Source organism: Cervus canadensis, chromosome 18, assembly GCF_019320065.1.
Source record: "Cervus canadensis isolate Bull #8, Minnesota chromosome 18, ASM1932006v1, whole genome shotgun sequence".
Lineage (NCBI taxonomy): Eukaryota > Metazoa > Chordata > Mammalia > Artiodactyla > Cervidae > Cervus > Cervus canadensis.
The window spans coordinates 11,644,644-11,662,594 of NC_057403.1; the positions used below are offsets into that span (position 1 = coordinate 11,644,644).

The 17,951-nt window shown below is 45.3% G+C and overlaps 1 protein-coding gene across 1 annotated transcript; it reads left to right on the forward strand.

Annotated features, from left to right (window-relative positions):
- The first annotated feature begins 10,463 nt into the window (after window positions 1-10,463).
- On the forward strand, window positions 10,464-17,104 carry ZIM3 (zinc finger imprinted 3). Its single transcript, XM_043435656.1, has 6 exons — window positions 10,464-10,484; window positions 11,506-11,562; window positions 13,534-13,678; window positions 14,230-14,331; window positions 15,855-16,024; window positions 16,085-17,104. Exons 1-6 carry the CDS (start codon window positions 10,464-10,466, stop codon window positions 17,102-17,104), a joined length of 1,515 nt encoding a protein of 504 aa, XP_043291591.1.
- The last annotated feature ends 847 nt before the right edge of the window (window positions 17,105-17,951 follow it).

The following is a 17,951-nucleotide window of genomic DNA, read 5'->3' on the forward strand; positions in this document are numbered from 1 at the left end:
GCTGCTTTATTGACTATCCCAAAGCCTTTGACTATGTGGATCACAAAACCTCTGGAAAATTCTTAAAGAGATGGGAATACCAGACCACCTGACCTGCCTCCTCAGAAACCTGTACGCAGGTCAAGAAGCAACAGTTAGAACTGGACATGGAACAACAAACTGGTTCCAAATCAGGAAAGGAGTATGTCAAGGCTGTATATTGTCACCCTGCTTCTTTAACTTATATGCAGAGTACATTATGCGAAATGCTGGACTGGATGAAGCACAAGCTGGAATCAAGATTGCTGGGAGAAATATCAATAACCTCAGATATGCAGATGACACCACCCTTAAGGCAGAAAGCAAAGAGGAACAAAAGAGCCTCTTGACGAAAGTAAAAGCGAAGAAAGAAAAAGTTGGCTTAAAGCTCAACATTCAGAAAACTAAGACCATGGCATCTGGTTCCATCATTTCATGACAAATAGATGGGGAAACAGTGGAAACAGTGACAGACTTTATTTTGGGGGGCTCCAAAATCACTGTAGATGGTGATTGTAGTCATGAAATTAAAAGATGCTTGCTCCTTGGAAGAAAAGTTATGACCAACCAAGACAGTACAGTAAAAAGCAGAGACATTACTTTGCCCACAAGTGTCTGTCTAGTCAAAGCTATGGTTTTTCCAGTAGTCCTGTATGGATGTGAGAGTTGGACTATAAAGAAAGCTGAACACCGAAGAATTGATGCTTTTGAACTGTTGTGTTGGAGAAGATTCTTGAGAGTCCCTTGGACTGCAAGGAGATCCAACCAGTCCATCCTAAAGGAGATCAGTCCTGGGTGTTCATTGGAAGGACTGATGCTGAAGCTGAAACTCCAATACTCTGGCCACCTGATGCGAAGAACTGACTCATTGGAAAAGACCCTGATGCTGGGAAAGATTGAAGACAGGAGGAGAAGGGGACGACAGAGGATGAGATGGTTTGATGGCATCACCGACTCAATAGATATGAGTTTGAGTACACTCTGGGAGTTGGCAATGGACAGGGAGGCCTGGCGTGCTGCGACTGAGCTGAACTGAACTGAACTTGTGCTTAAAAGGGCATCCATCTGGAGAATAAAGAGGGCAAGTAAGAGATGAGAGCCTGTGGAGGAGAAGCTGCCGCTGTGAGTTAGAGCATAACATCAGATAGGGTTAAGATGAAAGTAAAATGTCCCGTCCACCTGGTTTGCCGGTTGTTGTTCAGTCGCTCAGTCGTATCTGACTCCTTGTGACCTCATGGTTTTCTTCGAAACCCCTGAATCTGTCTGAGGAATGGCAACTCTCAAGGTAAAGATATTAATAATAATGAGCACTAACAATTAACTTTGTGCTGGGCATCCTTCTGAGTTCTTTACGTGTATCCCATCATCTAATGCTCACAGCCTCTCCACCCTCATCATGCTGTTACTGATGAGGCAGTAAGTCTGGAGTAAGGAAGTCTTTTGCTGATGGTACAATGGCTGTGACAAGCAGAGCCAGAGCGTGCCTTGTTAACCACTGACTCCCCAGCCTCTCCCAGCGTGGGGAGATTGTCAGAGGACATGGCTTCAGTTCAGAGGAGGGTCAGTGCTGGAGGAGTATCAATTTGAGAGCGATAAGTTTCCACTGATGCTCTCGAACTGTGGTGCTGGAGACTCTTGAAAGTCCCTTGGAATACAAGATCAAGATAGTCCATCCTAAAGGAAATCAACCCTGAATATTCATTGGAAGGACTGATGCTGAAACTGAAGCTGCAATACCTTGGCCACCTGATGCGAAGAGCTGACTCATTGGAAAAGACCCTGATGCTGGGAAAGATTGAGGACAGGAGGAGAAGGGGGCGACAGAGGATGAGCTGGTTGGATGGCATCACTGACTTAATGGACATGAATCTGAGCAAACTTGGGGAAACAGTGAAGGACAGGGAAGCCTGATGTGCTGCTGTCCATGGGGTCCAAAGAATCGGACACGACTTAGCAAGTGAACAACAACAGCAACAAGCTTCCATGTGTTGTAAACTATAGCAGAATATTGTAAGGTATTACAATATTGGAAGGTTCCTGGATCATATTCCTTACATGTTAGGTTATAATTATTTATCAAAAACTTTTTTAATTAAAAAACTTTTTTTTTGGCTGCACCGAGAGGCATGTGAGATCTCAGTTCCCCCACCAGGGATCGAATCCATTCCCCCTACAGTGGAAGCATGGATCCTTAATCACTGAACCACCAGGGAATTCCCCTTCAAATTATATTTATTTAAGAAAGATGCTTTTGTCACTGGATTCCAGTTCTGAGCCTGGGGACAGTACCTACCATTTAAAGCCTCATATTCACTTTTCAAAAAAAAAAAACCTCAGTCACATTGAGGCCTGTGGGCTCTCAGTTTCCCAAACAGGGGTTCTAATGACTAGACATCCAGGGAACTTCCAGGGAATAGACTGGAGGTGGGGAAAGATTCAGGTGAATTTCCATAGAGACAATAAACCAGCTTGTGATGTTCTTATGTGCTGGGGATAAACCCAATTCTATCAACTTTTTGACCATCTACACCACTCTGAAACTCTTGTTGTGACTCTCTGGAGATTAACAGTGATATTGTCAAATAAGACTTCGAGACTCCAGACAGGAATACCCCTATGGGCTCTACCACCATTTATCTTTGAATCTGAGAGGCTGAGACCTGGGACCAGCCACTGGAGCGCCTGCAACTGGACAAAGGCCTCCTCCAGCAAGAGATTCAAAAGATCTAACATTCGTGTGTACTCAACACGGTTATGCAGTAAGATACAAAAAGGCCACAAACCAACTGCTGATTCTGGGATGCCTGGAGCAAAAGCTGGGTGCTTCACACGATCCCAACACATGGCATCACCAGAGAGCGTGCAGACTGCCCGGGCCACCTCTCTGGTGGCCTACGACCTCTGGATCCTCGCCCACCCTCCCCCTCCCCGTTTAAGGAACCAGCCCGCTGTCCTCCAGAAGGAGCCAGGGCACCTGTCATTTGTCCTTGCTCCGTTGTGCTGCAGTGAGAGTCCCAGAAAAGGCTTGCCTGAATTTCTCATCTCGCCTCTGATCCGTTTCTGTTCATCAAGGAATCTGAGGCTCTGGGTTGGGAACTAAACAAGCTTTCTTTGGGAAAGGAATTAAATATATGCATGTGTGTGTGTGTATGTATATATATAACCATTATATTCCACCATTATATTCAGCTTATAGGTCATTAAAAATTAAGTTGTCAAAAAACAGTGTTTATAACAGTGACATGACATGACAAGCATGTGCTCAATCTTCCCTGACTCTTTGCAACCTCATGGACTGTAGCCCGCCAGGTTTCTTTGTTCATGGGACTTCCCAGGCAAGAAATACTGGAGTGAGTTGCCATTTCCTTCTCCAAAAACATCTTAAAAATTTTTTTAAATTGTATTGGAGTATAGCCAATTAACAGTATTGTGATAGTTTCACGTGAAGAGTGAAGGGACTCAGCCCTACACATACACGTACCCACTCTCCCCCAGACTCCCCTCCCATCCAGGCTGCCACAGAACCCTGAGCAGAGTTCCCTGTGCTACCGTAGGTCCTTGTTCGTTATCCATGTTGAATATAGCAGTGTGTGCATGTCCATCCTAGACACGCTATCTCTAGCTCCTGTCTTTCCTTACCTAACCAGCAAGCATAAGTTCATTCTCTAAGACTGTGAGTCAAAACCATCTTAAGAAACCCTCTCCATTAACACAAACAATAAATCTGAGTGCTAACACTTTTGAAGGATAATAAAGCAACTTTCTCATAGAGATTCTGGCCTTTGCCACTGTTAGGGGGATAAAAAAAGAGTGATGTAAAACATTCCTTTCATTTTTTTCTTCAGTTTTGGTCTTCCCTGATGGTTCAGACGGTAAAGAAGCTGCCTGCAATGCAGGAGACTTGGGTTCGATTCCTGGGTTGGGAAGATTCCCTGGAGAAGGGAATAGCAACCCACTCCAGTATTCTTGCCTGAAGAATTCCACGGACAGAGGACCCTGGCAGCCATAGTCCACGGGTTGCAGAGAGTCAGACACAGTGGAGCCACTATCAATTTTGGCCTCACTACGAGGCTTGTAGGACCTTAGTTTCCCAACCAGGGGTTGAACTAGCCCCCACAGTGAAATCACCGAGTGTGTGGACCACCGGGAATTTCCCCCAAATCCTTTTCATTTTACCACTCTCCCCACTAGGGGCTGACTGGTAGAATCAAAAAGATTTTGATTTTGATATCATTTTACAAAAAGATATTTTTTATAGAAAGGTTTTAGGTTCACTGCAGAATTGAGAGGAAGGTTACTGAGTTCTGATATGCCCCCTGCCCCCCCCCCCCCCCAGCCCACGAACACCCTTCCCCTCTTATCCACATCCCCCAGCAGAGAAGCACATTTGCTGTGAATACAATTGTACTGAAAATCCCTTGTGTTTTGCATTTTCATCCCTCCCCTTTCCAGTCAGGTCATTTAAAAAATGGTTTCCCAGGTGGCGTTAGTGGTAAAGAGCCTGCCTGCCAATATAGGAGACACAGGAGAGGCAGGTTCAATCCAAGAATCGGGAAGATCTCCTGGAGGAGGGCATGGCATTCTTGCCTGGGAAATCCCAATGTCAGAGGAGCCTGACTGGCTGCAGTCCATGGGGCCACAAAGAGTTGGACACGACGGAGCATACAGGTATTTTAAAAAATATCCATCTTCAGATATGTCTGGGAGGAGACCAAGTCTCTAGCAGCCTACCTCATGGAGTCGGCGGTAATCTTTCAGAATTCATTTGAACAATCCATTTTGGAACGTCGCCATGTCTAGGCAGCGGATCATGAAACAAGCATTTAAATTCAAGACCCAGCTGAGGCTAGGCCCTGCCTGGCACAGTGGTCTCCTTGTGGCCGTATCAGGACGGCTGAAGAGCCCTTGATGTCAGAGCACATGGGGCTTCCCAGGCAGCTCAGGGGCGAAGAATCCCCCTGCCCAGTGCCGGAGAGGCAAGCTCGATCTCTAGTCGGGGAAGGTCCCCTGGGGGAGGAAATGACCCACGCCCGTATTCTGGCCTGCAGAATCCCACGGACAGAGGAGCCTGGCAGGCCACACTCATGGGATCGCAGAAGATGAGAATGAGCATGCAGGCATTGGCGCACCCCCTTAAGGCAGCGGGACTTCCTCCCCTGTGAGCCCGATTCCATGCCAGTGTAGTCAGCTGATGAAAGCAATTGAAGTAAGCCATTTTCAATTTGCTAGCTGTTTGCAACCAGAAACAAACTTACGAAGATAAAAAAGGCATTATTAACTTTTATTTTTATATCGAACTTTCTGATAGTTTAATCCAAAAATATTCAACCTTTTTTTTTTTTTAACATTGAAAACCAATGTTGGGGAGCTCAAAGAATAAACTAATAAGTAAAATGTTCTTGTTTAATTTATTTCATGGGACTTTCAGTCATGTGGATAAATATTGATGTTTTTCTTTATCTTTTCAATTTAGGATGAAAGATTTCACTTGTATGGGATTTTTAAAATTTCCATTGGAAATACACTGGCCTGTTTTTTAAAAAGAAGTTTTGTTGTTCAGTCACTAAGTCATGTCCGACTCTTTGCGACCCCATGGGCTGCAGCACACCAGCCTCCCCCGTCCTTTACCATCTCCCGGAGCTTGCTCAAACTCAAGTCCATTGAGTGGGGGGATGCCATCCAACGACTTCATCCTCTGTCAGCCCCTTCTGCCTTTCACAACATTTATTTGTGAGGTTTTATGGAAATTGTAGCTGAAGATGTCTGATAGGATTAGAATAGGTGGGGCTTGCTGTTTCTGACCAGATGGTCTTTGTTTCCTGACTAGATTAGGATCTTGAGATGAGAAGGGTGGGGCTGATTACTTTTGTTTGATGGCTCATTTAGCTTTTAAATACACACATCTTTTCATTTCCAGTCCACCCAAGGAGAAGAAAGGACCACAGGCGCTGGGAATCAGCCTGGAGGGTTCACACCCGACTTCGCTGGAGGTAGGCTGTTCTTTCCCCTTCCTTGAAAGTCAAGCATTTTACATTTGTACGTTGGAGTTCTGAATTTTCGTGTTAGAAAATGGTGCTCCCAGGACGTCCCCACTACTTGCAATGGCTTTGAATCCTCAGCACCTCGGCCCATGGTCCGGTTCTGACTTCACTGTTTTCTGTGCTCAGCTTGCGTGTCTTGTTCTCTAGCGGAGAACCCATCTCTAGCACAAGAACCCATCTTGGCCCCACGGTCTGGGCACCGGCTCATTGCAAAAGTGCAGCTGAACTTCTGTTCCTTTTTTCCCCCAGTTCAGCTCCGTTTTATATGCCAGTGTCATATCTCTACCCATTACCTTCATCTTCTTTAGTCGCTCGGTCGGGTCTCTTTTTGACCCTCTGGACTGTAGCCTGCCAGGCTCCTCTGTCCCTGGGATTCTCTAAGCAAGAACACTGGAATGGGTTTTCATTTCCTTCTCCAGGGGATCCTCCCAACCCAGGGATCGAACCTGTGTCTCCTGCATTGGCAGGCAGATTCTTTACCACTCAGCCACCAGCGAAGCCCCCAAGATTGTTTTTGATAATTTTGTTTTTAAATTTCTCGGGGATAGAGGGTCTTTTGTTTCTTTTTTTTTTTTTTTTGGTCTGGCTGCGCCATGCACGTCATGTGGGATCTTAGTTCCCTGACCGGACTGAATCCTCAACCCCTGCACTGGGAGTATGGAGTCTTAACCTTTGAACTGCCAGGAAGTCCTTGATGTGGTTTTTTTTTTAGATAAATTTGTTTCTTTTTTTTTTTTGGCAAGGGGGCATGTGGGATCTTAGTCCTCCAAAGTCAAAGAAAGTGAAGTCGCGTCTGACTCTTTGCGACCCCATGGACTATAACCCACCAGGCTCCTCCATCCAAGGAATTCTCTAGGCAAGAGTACTGGAGTGGGTTGCCATTTCCTTCTCCAGGGGATCTTCCCAACCCAGGGATCAAACCCAGGTCTCCCACACTGCAGGCAGACACTTTACCATCTGAGCCACCGGGGAAACGGTCCTCCAACCAGAGGTCCAACCTGCACTCCTGCAGACGACGCAGAGGCCACCAGGGAATTCCCCGTGATTTAATTTTTTTTAGAGCAGTTTTAGTTTTACGATACAATTGAGAGGAAAGCACAGAAATTTCCCATATGCTTCCTACCTATCCCGTGTATAGGCCCTCCCCCCTCAACATATATTAACCAATCATTATCAACAGTCCATGGTTTTCCTAAGGGTTCACTCTTTTTTTGTTTGTTTGGGTTTTTTCTCCCTTGTTACCTATTTTTAAGGGTTCTCTCTTGGTATTGAACGTTCTTCGGGTTTGAACACACATGTAATAACCCTTAACACCGTATCATTCAGAGGATTTTTCACTGCCCTAAAGACCCTTCATGCTCTCCTGCTCTGCCTGGTTCTCTCTCCCTTTCCCCGGCCCCCTGGCAACTAATCTTTATTTATTTGGCTCAGCCAGGTCTCAGGTTCCGCTGAATCTTTAATCAAGGCACGGGAGAACTCTTAGTTGCAGCATATGGGATCTTAGTTCTCTGACCAGGGATTAAACCCAGGTCCCCAGCATTGGGAGTGCCAATCACTGGGCCACCAGGGAAGTTCCGAAACTAATCTTATTATCGTCCTCATAATTTCCCTTGTTCCAGAATGTCATATAGTCAGAGTCACGCAGTATGTAGCTTTTTCAGACTGGCTTCTTTACTTAGGAATATGCATTTAATTTTCCTCCACATGTCTTTCTATGATGATGGCTTATTTCTTTTTTGCTCTGAATAATATGCCATTGTTTGGATATATCAGTTTATTTACTGAAGGACATCTTGGTTCCTTCCAAGTTTTTCAATTATGAATAAAACTGCTGTAAACATCTGGTCCAAATGACAATGGTGCTGAGGTTGAGAAGTCCTTGTTTATACGAATAGGTAACATCTACTCTCTGTATCCTCAAATTATGAATTTGTCTCCTTTTTTGTTTCTGTTTAAAAAATGAATGAATGAGAATGTAGGGTTTTATTTCTTTATACATTTTGAAATAACATATTCACAGATACTTTAGAACAGTCTTTTAGCAATTTTTTAAATATCTTGTATGACTTTTGCCTACTATGAAAGAATTTTTAAAAACACATACACTAGGGATTTTATACATTTTTCAGTTTCAAAAAGAGGAACACGTCAATGTTTAATTTTGAAACTACAAATTGTATAGAAACTATATTCTTAAAAAATATCCTTTTCCTCTTACTTGTTTCTCTAATCCTTATAACCAAGATACTATTTCTACTAATTGTCCTTCAAGAGAGCGAAGTTACCTAAAAAGGGAGCAATAAGGAAACACAAGCGTTAGAAAAACTGAAAATGATGTCAGAAGGCAATTATTACTTGTGATAAAAAATATCCATTGAGCAGAAGTTGAACAAATGACTCCATAATCTGTGAAAGTAGGGAAATGTTCACTGGTGGCAACTCAGAAAAGATGGATAAATCAGTAACTCGTAAGAAAAAGTGAAGTTACAAAAAAGCCTTTGAACCATACTTTAGAGGTATTAACATTTTTTAAAAATAAATAAGCCGGGAGGGAGCTCCCTGGTCGTCCAATGGTTAGGCTACTGCACTTTCACTGCCAGGGACCCAGGTTTAATCCCTAGTTGGGAAATTCCCTGTAATGTAATACTTTCTTTTTAAAATGCAGAGAAAAATGAAAGATGAAACTAAGACATCTTCACAAAGAAAGGCAAATACTGTACAATATCAGTTATATGCCGAATCTAAGAAATACAACAAACTAGTGAATGTAATGAAAAAGAAGCAGACGCACAGATACGGAGAATACACTAGTGATTAACTGTGGGGAGAGGGAAGCAAGGAGGGGCAAGGTGAAGAGGGGCGAACTGCTCGGCGTGAAATAAGCTGCAAGGATATGCTTTACAACATGCAGAATATAGCCAGTATTTTGTAATAACTACACATAGAGTATAACCTTTAAAAATCATGACTCGTTATATTGTACACCAGTGTGGCTTCCCAGGCGGCACTGATGCCAATGCAGGAGACATGAGAGACGTGGGTTCGATCCCTGGATGGGGAAGCTCCCCTGGAGAAGGACACAGCAACCCACTCCAGTCTTCTTGCCTGGAGAATCCCATGGAGAGAGGAGCCTGGTAGGCTACAGTCCACGGGGTCACAAAGAGTTGGACACGACTGAGCGACTTCACTTTCTTTCATACTTCAATTAAATGAAAATAAGGGACTTCCCTGGTGGTTCAGTGGTTAGGACTCCACGTTTCCACTGCAGGGGGCACAGGTTGGATCCTGGGTTGGGGAACAAAGATCCCACAAGCCACCTGGGGCAGCAAAAAAAAAAGAAGAAAAAGCAGTTATTTATTATTTTTAAAATTAATATGTTTATTTTATTGAGGCATAGTTGACTTAGAATGTTTCAGGTGCACATCAAGGTGATTCAGTTATATATACACACATATTTTTCATATTATTTTCCATTATAGTTTATTACAAGATATTGACCATCATTCCCTGTGGTATACAGTACACCTTTGTTGCTTGTTGTGTATCTATGTTTTTAAAATTAGAACTCTAGCATTCCATTCATACTGAGTCAAACAAGTGGAGTCAAAATGTCCTAAATATTTTAGCTAGGCAAACATGCCTACGTTTTCTAAAATATATATATTATATTTTACATACTATTTATATATATGTACATGAAAGCCTTTCTACCACGCTTGATAAAAGCTTGAGAAAGAACATCAAATAAAAGAGAGGAAGAAAAAGTAGCTGTTATTGGAAAGAGAAAAGAGCAGATGTCTTCAGAAATTGACACGACCAAGGACAAAGGGCGTCCACTGCTCGCCCCAGGCTTCTCCTGCCTGGGTTCTGCCCCCCTGGGGAAGGGACCCTCTTGCGGGTGACATGGCCTGTTTCCTGCCTTGCTTGCCTGTGAGAGGGAAGCCTGTTTCAGGTTTGGAAGACTCCAGAGCAGTTGGAGGAAATAGGGGGAGCCTGCCTTCTCTGATGAGGCAGAAAATCCAGGAAGACGCCCTCTCAGGACCTTTGCTTGTTCTGTTCTGCATCTGAGGCTGGGTTCTGAGAAAGCTGACTGTCCTTCCTACACCCACTTGGCAAGTTTATGCGTGTGCTCCGCCGCTTAGTCGTGTCCTAGTCTTGCGACCCCATGGACTGTAGCCCTCGAGGCTCCTCTGTCCGTGGGATTTCTCCGGCAAGAAGACTGGCGTGGGTTCCCATTTCCTCCTCCAGGGGGTCTTCCCCACCCAGGGCTCAAACCCAAGTCTCCTGCATTGGCAGGTGGGTTCTTTACCCCTGACCCATCTGGCAAGTTTATGGGCCATTGCAAATCAGGCTGAACGGACTCAGAGACAACGGTGCCTTTGAAAACTCTGACGGGTAAGAGGCATGAAGGCGGACTCCCGGAGGGTCTGCAGGCGGCTGACCTGACGACTCCCCCTGCACACACTAGAGCCTGCACCCTCGGATCCGTAAGAAACCTTTGATTGCAGCACCCGGGCTTGCCTGATGGCTTAGGGGTCAAGAATCCGTCCGCCAATGCGGGAGACAAGGGTTCGATCCCTGATGCGGGAAGATCCCCCATGCCGAGGAGCAACGAAGCTCCACACCTCCCTCCCTCCAGCTAAGCACCACAACTGCAAAGCCTGTGCCGGAGGGCCGGGGAGCCGCAACCACTGAAGTCCTCGAGCCCTGGAGCCCCGGCTCCGCAAGAAGAGAAGCCTCCACAATGAGCAGCTCGCTCACAACTAGAGAGCAGCCCCTGCTCGCTGCAACTGGAGAAAAAGCAAGGAAGACCCGGCACAGCCAAAAATACATAAATCAATACAATTCATATTTTTTAATTATTAAAAAAAGAAAGAAAGCTTTGATTACTGTACCTGTAAGTTGCTTCCACTCGTTTGATGAGAAAAATAAGCCGATGGTGAGATGTCTTCTCCTTGATCCTTTTTGTGCACTCTCCTAGTTATTTGTGCCAGATTAAGTCTCTTCTGTCCTATCCGACTCTGCGACCCCATGCACGGGAGGCTCCTTTGTTCAGGGGGTTATTCAGGCAAGAATACTGGAGTGGGTTGCCATGCCCTCCTCCAGGGGATCTTCCTGACCCAGGGATCAAAAATGCATCTCCTGCGAGACCTGCATTGCAGGCAGATTCTTTACCGCTGAGTGACCGGGAAAGCCCCCATAGTTATTTACTTGAAGGCAAAGGATTACTAGTAGAATCACAGGATCCAGGAGATGTGTAAACTGTGAGAGGTCAAGGGACTTCTGTGGGTTTATGCCACCCAGTGGGGTCGGCCCCTGCCCGACAGGGACCGCCCGGGGACAAGCGAGGGCTTTGCTGAAGGGTCCAGGCAGTGCTCCTTGTACTGGGGGACTGGGCAGCTCCGGACATTCTGCTTTTTCACAGCTCTCTTCTGTTTTCCCTCAGCTCTTCCTTCCCGAGACTGTCATGGCTCAAAAAGAACAGGAAATGAGCAACATCCAGGTGAGTTTGTTTTTTTTAAGTCCAAATCATCATCTCAAGCAAGCAAACATGTCATCTATATTCCCATTCCTCAGAATTAACCTCTGCTAACCTCTTTGGCAGTTTTTCCTTCCCTCCTCCATCCCCGCTCCCTCCCTTCCTTTGATAGGCTCCACAGTTATCTGGGGCCAGCATCCTGGTTTCACATCCTGAATTCCCTCGGGTCTCACCAACTTCCCTTAATCGCTGATGACTGTGACATCCTTCGCTTACTGATCTGGGAGACAGTATCTTATTTCTCGCATGTCTAAAGGAGGGGTGCCCTTTCCCCCTAGTAGCTCAGTTGGTAAAGAATCCACCTGCAATGCAGGAGACCCCGGTTCGATTTCTGGGTCGGGAAGATCCGCTAGAGAAGGGGTAGACTACCCACTCCACTATTCTTGGGTTTTCCTGGTGGCTCAGCTGGTAAAGAATCCACCTGTAATACAGCAGACCTGGGTTCGATCCCTGGGTTTGGAAGATGCCATGCAGAAGGGAAAGGCTACCCATTCCAGTATTATGGCCTGGAGAATTCCATGGACTGTATAGCCCATGGGGTCACAAAGAGTCAGACACAACTGAGTGACTTTCACGTTCACTTTTTGCCCTTTTCCCAAACCAAAGAAAGCTGCTAAACTGGGGTGTGTCAAAATCCAATTTCCATGCCATGTGAAAAACAGATTGGAAGGCATCAGTTTAGAAGCAGTGAAAGAGTAAGGGTGTTATTGTTTAGTCATCAAATCATGTCCAATCATTGGGGCCCCATGAACTACAGTACGCCAGGCTTCCCTGTTCTTCACTGTCTCCCGGAATTTGCTCAAACTTATGTCCATTGACTCGGTGATGTCATCCAACTGTCTCATCCTCCGTCGTCCCCTTTTCCTCCTAGAGTTAGGATGCCAGTGCCTTGTTCTAAATAAAGGAACGGATTTGAGTTGGTTCTAGTGAGGTGGATGAGCCTAGAGCCTGTTACACAGAGTGAAGTGAGTCAGAAAGAGAAGAACAAATTCTGTATATAAACGCACATACATGGAATCTAGAAAGACGGTACTGATGAATATTGCAGAGCAGGAATAGAGACATAAAAATAGAGAAGAGACTTGTGGATACAGCCGGGAGAGGAGAGGGTGGGATGAACTGAGAGAGTAGCATTGAAATAATATATACCCATTTTACCATATGGAAAATAGATAGCTGGTGGGAATTTGGTCTGTGCTCTGTGACAACCTAGCGGGTTGGAATGGGGGGAAAGATCATAGGTACTTCTCTGGTGGCCCAGTGGTTAAGACTCTGAGCTTCCACCGCAGAGGGCACAGGTTCGATCTCTTATTGGTGAACTAAGATTCTATATGCCTTGTGGCACAGGCGAAAAAACCGCAAAGAGCTTAACATGTGATAAATCATAATTATCTTAAAAAAAAGATATTGTGGATCAGTGAACAGTGGGGAAAATGGAGACCACTAAATATCTGAGAGAGGTTTAGAAAGTATAATTGATGGAACTGGATTAGGGTTTGTAGAATCGTAACCCTGAGGTTATGGCTCGTTGGTAAGATATTTCAGGTACAGTTAATTTTCTCCCAGACACAGCAGTCAGAGAGAGGCTTCCCACGTGGCTCTGTGTTAAAGAATCCATCTATTAATATAGAAGCCACGGGTTCAATCCCTGGGTTCAGAAGATCCTGTGGAGAAAGAAATGGCAACCCACTCCAGCATTTTCTTTTTTAGTCTGTTTTTTTTTATTGAGGGGATAATTGCTTTGCAGCACTCCAGCATTCTTGCCTGGGAAACCCTATGGACAGAGGAGCCTGGCAGGCTACAGTCCACGGGGTTGTGAAGAGTCGGACACAGCTTAGTGACTGAGCACACATAACACTCAGCGAATAACATGCACAATTCCATCTTGGCTCCGTGGGAATAAATTCCTGTGGATCTGGGGGTATCTTTCTGCAGGTCAGGAGCGTGTTACAGGGAGGCGTGACCTTTGAGGATGTCACCGTGGCCTTCACACGGGAGGAGTGGCAGCGACTGAGTCCTGAGCAGAGGGACCTGTACAAGGATGTGACCTTGGAGAACTTCAGGAACCTGGTCTCCGTGGGTGAGCATGGCTCCTTGGGGAGAGTCACTAAACGCCCGAAGCCTGAACCTCGTGGCACTCGACCCGAGTAGCTTACCAGTTTTGGCTGTTAGATGCTATTTGCTTTGGATATGTTCACGGCAGGACAGAGACTAGGGCATGTGAGGTGCATGTGGGCTAAATTTAAGGAACCCTCCATCTCAGGTTGTGTAAGTACCATGAGGATGAGTGAGGGCCTCTTTCAGTTTTGTGGGTGGGGCCCTCTCCCTCCACCCCAGTTCTGGCCCTGATTTTTGGGAAAACTTCATCTTCCAAAGAAAAAAAAAAAAGGCATTAAAAAATTTCATTTGGATTGACAGCCCCTGGGCACTCCTAGCTGTATCTTCCCCATCACTGCCTCAACCAAAGCTTGAACCACAACACCCACATTCACACATACACATTCGAACACGTAGGAACACCCTCAGACACACGGCACTCACACAAACACACTCATGGAAACACACGCAAACACACACCACGTTCCCACAAACACACACTCACCAACATCAAACTCCATTTTCCCTGAACAGGAGGAGAGGAAGCCGCCAAACCAGAAGTGATCTTGCGGTTGGAAAACGGTGAGGAGCCGTGGACGGTGGAAACGCAAGTGCTGAGGAGCTGTGGTCCAGCAGGTACCTAACCAGGAGAGGCGGGGCTAAGGTCACGTGGGTGGAAGTCATCCTTTTTATTTTGGCCGCACCGCGCCCCTTGTGGGATCTTAGTTCCCTAATCAGGGTTTGAACCCGTTCTCCCTGCACCAATTCCTAACCACAGGATGGCCAGGGAATTCCCCCCACCCCACCCCACCTTTTAGAAAAATCACTAAGTCCTTTAGCCTGAGTGGACCAAAGTCACGTGGAAGCTACTGACTTTTTTTGTTATGAGAGAATCTCCAGGTATTTCTCTCCACACAGCCACGTTCCTTAATTTTCACCTGAATTTTCCTCTACAAGTTAACTGTTTCTCCTCTCTTTGGGCTCTCCTCTGCTCCCTGTGGGTTCAACTGTGAAGCTCCCCGCACTCAAGTGTTTTCTTTGACACAAGGGCCTTCTCTTACAAAGGCATGATCACAGGGGTTGACCCTGGGTACTCAGCACTGAATGTAATGCTAATATTCGTCTATAAACGTCATTCAAATTTCATGAATTTTCCCAATAATGTGCTTCACAGCAAAAGAACTGAAAAAGTTGGATCCAAAATTCGGCTGCTTGACTTACATAGGAAAAGAATCTAGATAAGAAATCTATATATACACAGATGGACCTTCCTGGTGGCTCAGTGAAGAATCTGCCTGCAATGCAGGAGACCTGGGTTCGATCCCTGGTGGGGAAGATCCCCGGGAGAAGGGTATGGGAACCCACTTCAGTATTCTTGCTGGAGAATCCCCAGAGAAGCCTGGAGGGCTACGGTCCACGGGGTTGCACAGAGTCAGACATGACTGAGCGGCTAAGCACACACGCATTTATTTAGGAAAAAACTAACCAGAATGCATACATTGCAGGTAACTTTGAGTATAAGTCTGTCATGGAGCTTAAGCTCTGTTTATCTGAAAGTAAAGATACGGTTGTTACACAGCACGTTACCTTCTGTAAGCAGTCGGCAGGCATTCAGTTGTGGTCAGTTGTCATAGTAAGTCCTGTTTTTGATCATTCTTGATCAGTATCACCTGAGGTTACACCTACTCCTTCAGTGTTCCTCTATAAAGTTTCAATTAAGTTAGCTTCCCACAGACTTTACACCTGAAACCAGAATGATCTCTTCAATAGAGAATTTACAACATCTCATTTCAATCATGTGAGTGGGGGGATTCACACAGAGCATTTCTTTGTATTCTTTTTTTTTTAATTATATGATTTATTTATTTCTGGCTGTGCTGGTTCTTCGTAGCTGCACAGGCATTTCTCTAGTTGCAACCAGCAGGGGCTGCTCCCTAGTCACGGTCCTCGGGCCTCTCGATTCGGTGGCTTCTCTTGTTGCGGAGCTTGGGCTCTAGAGCAGGCGGGTTCCGGTAGCTGGGCACACCCGCGGGCTTAGTTGCCCTGTGGCATGTGGAATCTTCCCAGACCAGGAACCAAACACGAGCTCCCTGCATTGGCAGGAGTATTCTTACCCACTGTACCACCAGGGAAGTCCATTTCCTTGTATTCTGTTTTAGAAAAAGACTGGGCCATTGAAGAGCAGAGTGGGAGATTCCAGGACATAGAGCGGAGCCTCAAGACTAAAGTTGCATCCGTCAACCAGGAGACATTGACTGAGCACGAAGACCTTGAACGTGACAAGCCTAAAGAAATCTTCCTGCTGGGCGCAGACAGTGTTCCTTCAAGGGCCAGACTCCGTGAAGGTGACTCATGCGGAAAACATTTGAAACATAGTTTAGACACACAGAAAAGCTATGTAAGAAATAATACGTACAATATATATAAAAGAAGAATTGGCAATGATCCATCTAAGCTGAAAGAAAACCAATTTTTGTGGAATGCCCATCGAAAGTCACTCAGTTCAAAATCATACCTCCAGAGTCCCCTAAGGACACAAGCCGTTAAGGAATCCTTTGGACATAATACACGTAGACGGGCATTCAGCAGGAAGAGGAGGACTGATGAACATCAGAACACTGATACAGGAGAAAAATCCTATGAATGTGACAAATGTGGGAAAGTCTACAAGCAAAAGCCCAACCTTGTCCAACACCAGAAAACTCATACTGAACGGAAACCCTTTGAGTGTCAAACATGTGGGAAAGGCTTTTCCTGGAAATCCGCCTGCATTAATCATAAGAAAATTCACAATGAAGAGAAAGCCTATGAATGTGATAAATGTGGGAAGTCCTTTAAACAGGGCTCAACCCTCCTTCAACATAAAAAAATTCACACCGGGCAAAAGCCCTACAGCTGCAACAACTGTGCAAAAGCATTCATCTACAAGTCAGATCTCATCAAACACCAGAGAACACACACAGGAGAGAAGCCTTATAAATGCAACGTATGTGGAAAGGCTTTTGCCCAGAAATCCAATGCCATTGACCATGAGAAAATCCACTCTAAGGAGAGAGCCTACGCCTGTGAGCTGTGTGGTAATACCTTCATCCAGCAGAAAAATCTTATTCAACACAGAAAGATCCATACTGGAGAAAAATGCTACGAATGTGACAGATGTGGGAAAGCTTTCTTCCAGAAGTCAAATCTTCACAGCCATCAGAGAATTCATAGCGAAGAGACGCCCTACCGATGTCAGGAATGCGGAAAATTCTTTAGCCGGAAGTTAGGCCTCCGCCTGCATACAAAAATCCATACTGGACAGAAACCTCATGAGTGTTCTGAATGTGGAAAAGTCTTCCTTGACACGTCATATCTTATCAAACACCAGAGAAGAATTCACAACAGATACACAGCTCCTGCACATTAAAATAGGGCAATGCTCCCCTTAGAGGCTAGCCTAGAATAGTCCTCCAGGAGTTCCCACTGAATGATCAGTAAGAACACTCTGTCTGAGGGCAGCCTGGGGGTGCAGTGTATCCTTTGAGGATTGATTTTGTTTATTTGTTCAGCAAATATTAAGTACCCTTTGTATACCAGGGATTCTTTTAAACACTGACGATGTAGCAATAAACCAAATTGACAAAAATGCTCATGGAGTTTTGTTCTAGTGAATACAATCTGTGGTATCCATTTTAAATTTTTATTTATTTATTATTATTTGTAATACATCTCTTTATTCTTTTTCAAAAAATATTTTTTAAAAGATGTATCTATTTATTTTGGGCTGTGGTGGGTCTTCACTGCTGCACCTGGGCTTTCTCCAGTTGCGATAAGCAGGGGCTCCTGATCACAGCAGCTTCCCTGGTTTTGGAGCACAGGCTCTAGGTGTGAAGGGTCAGCATTGTGGTGCACAGGCTTAGCTGCCCTGAGGCATGTAGGGTCTTCCCAGACCTGGGATCGAACCGGTGTCCCTTGCATTGCAAGGTGGATTCTTAACCACTGGACCATCAGGGAAGCCCTAAAGATTTTTCAGCATGGACCGTTTTTTAAAATCTTTATTGAATTTGTTATAGTATTGTCTGTATTTTATGTTTTGTTTTTTTGGCCAATAGGCATGGGGGAATCTTAGCTCCCTGACTGGGGATCGAACCCACGCACACTGCATTGGAAGGTGAAGTCTTTTTTAAATTTTATTTTTAATTGTACTTATTTCGGCTGCCCTATGGGGCCTGTGGGATCTTAGTTTCCCCACCAGGGATCGAACTCATGCCCCC

What these genes read in the sequence shown, in the direction of transcription:
- ZIM3 (XM_043435656.1), top strand. Translation starts at nt 10,464, where the DNA reads ATGAAGGCGGACTCCCGGAGG. An exon ending in CAGGAACCTGGTCTCCGTGG is followed by an intron (nt 13,679 to 14,229) that starts GTGAGCATGGCT and finishes TTCCCTGAACAG; the next exon opens with GAGGAGAGGAAGCCGCCAAA. An exon ending in GAGGAGCTGTGGTCCAGCAG is followed by an intron (nt 14,332 to 15,854) that starts GTACCTAACCAG and finishes ATTCTGTTTTAG; the next exon opens with AAAAAGACTGGGCCATTGAA.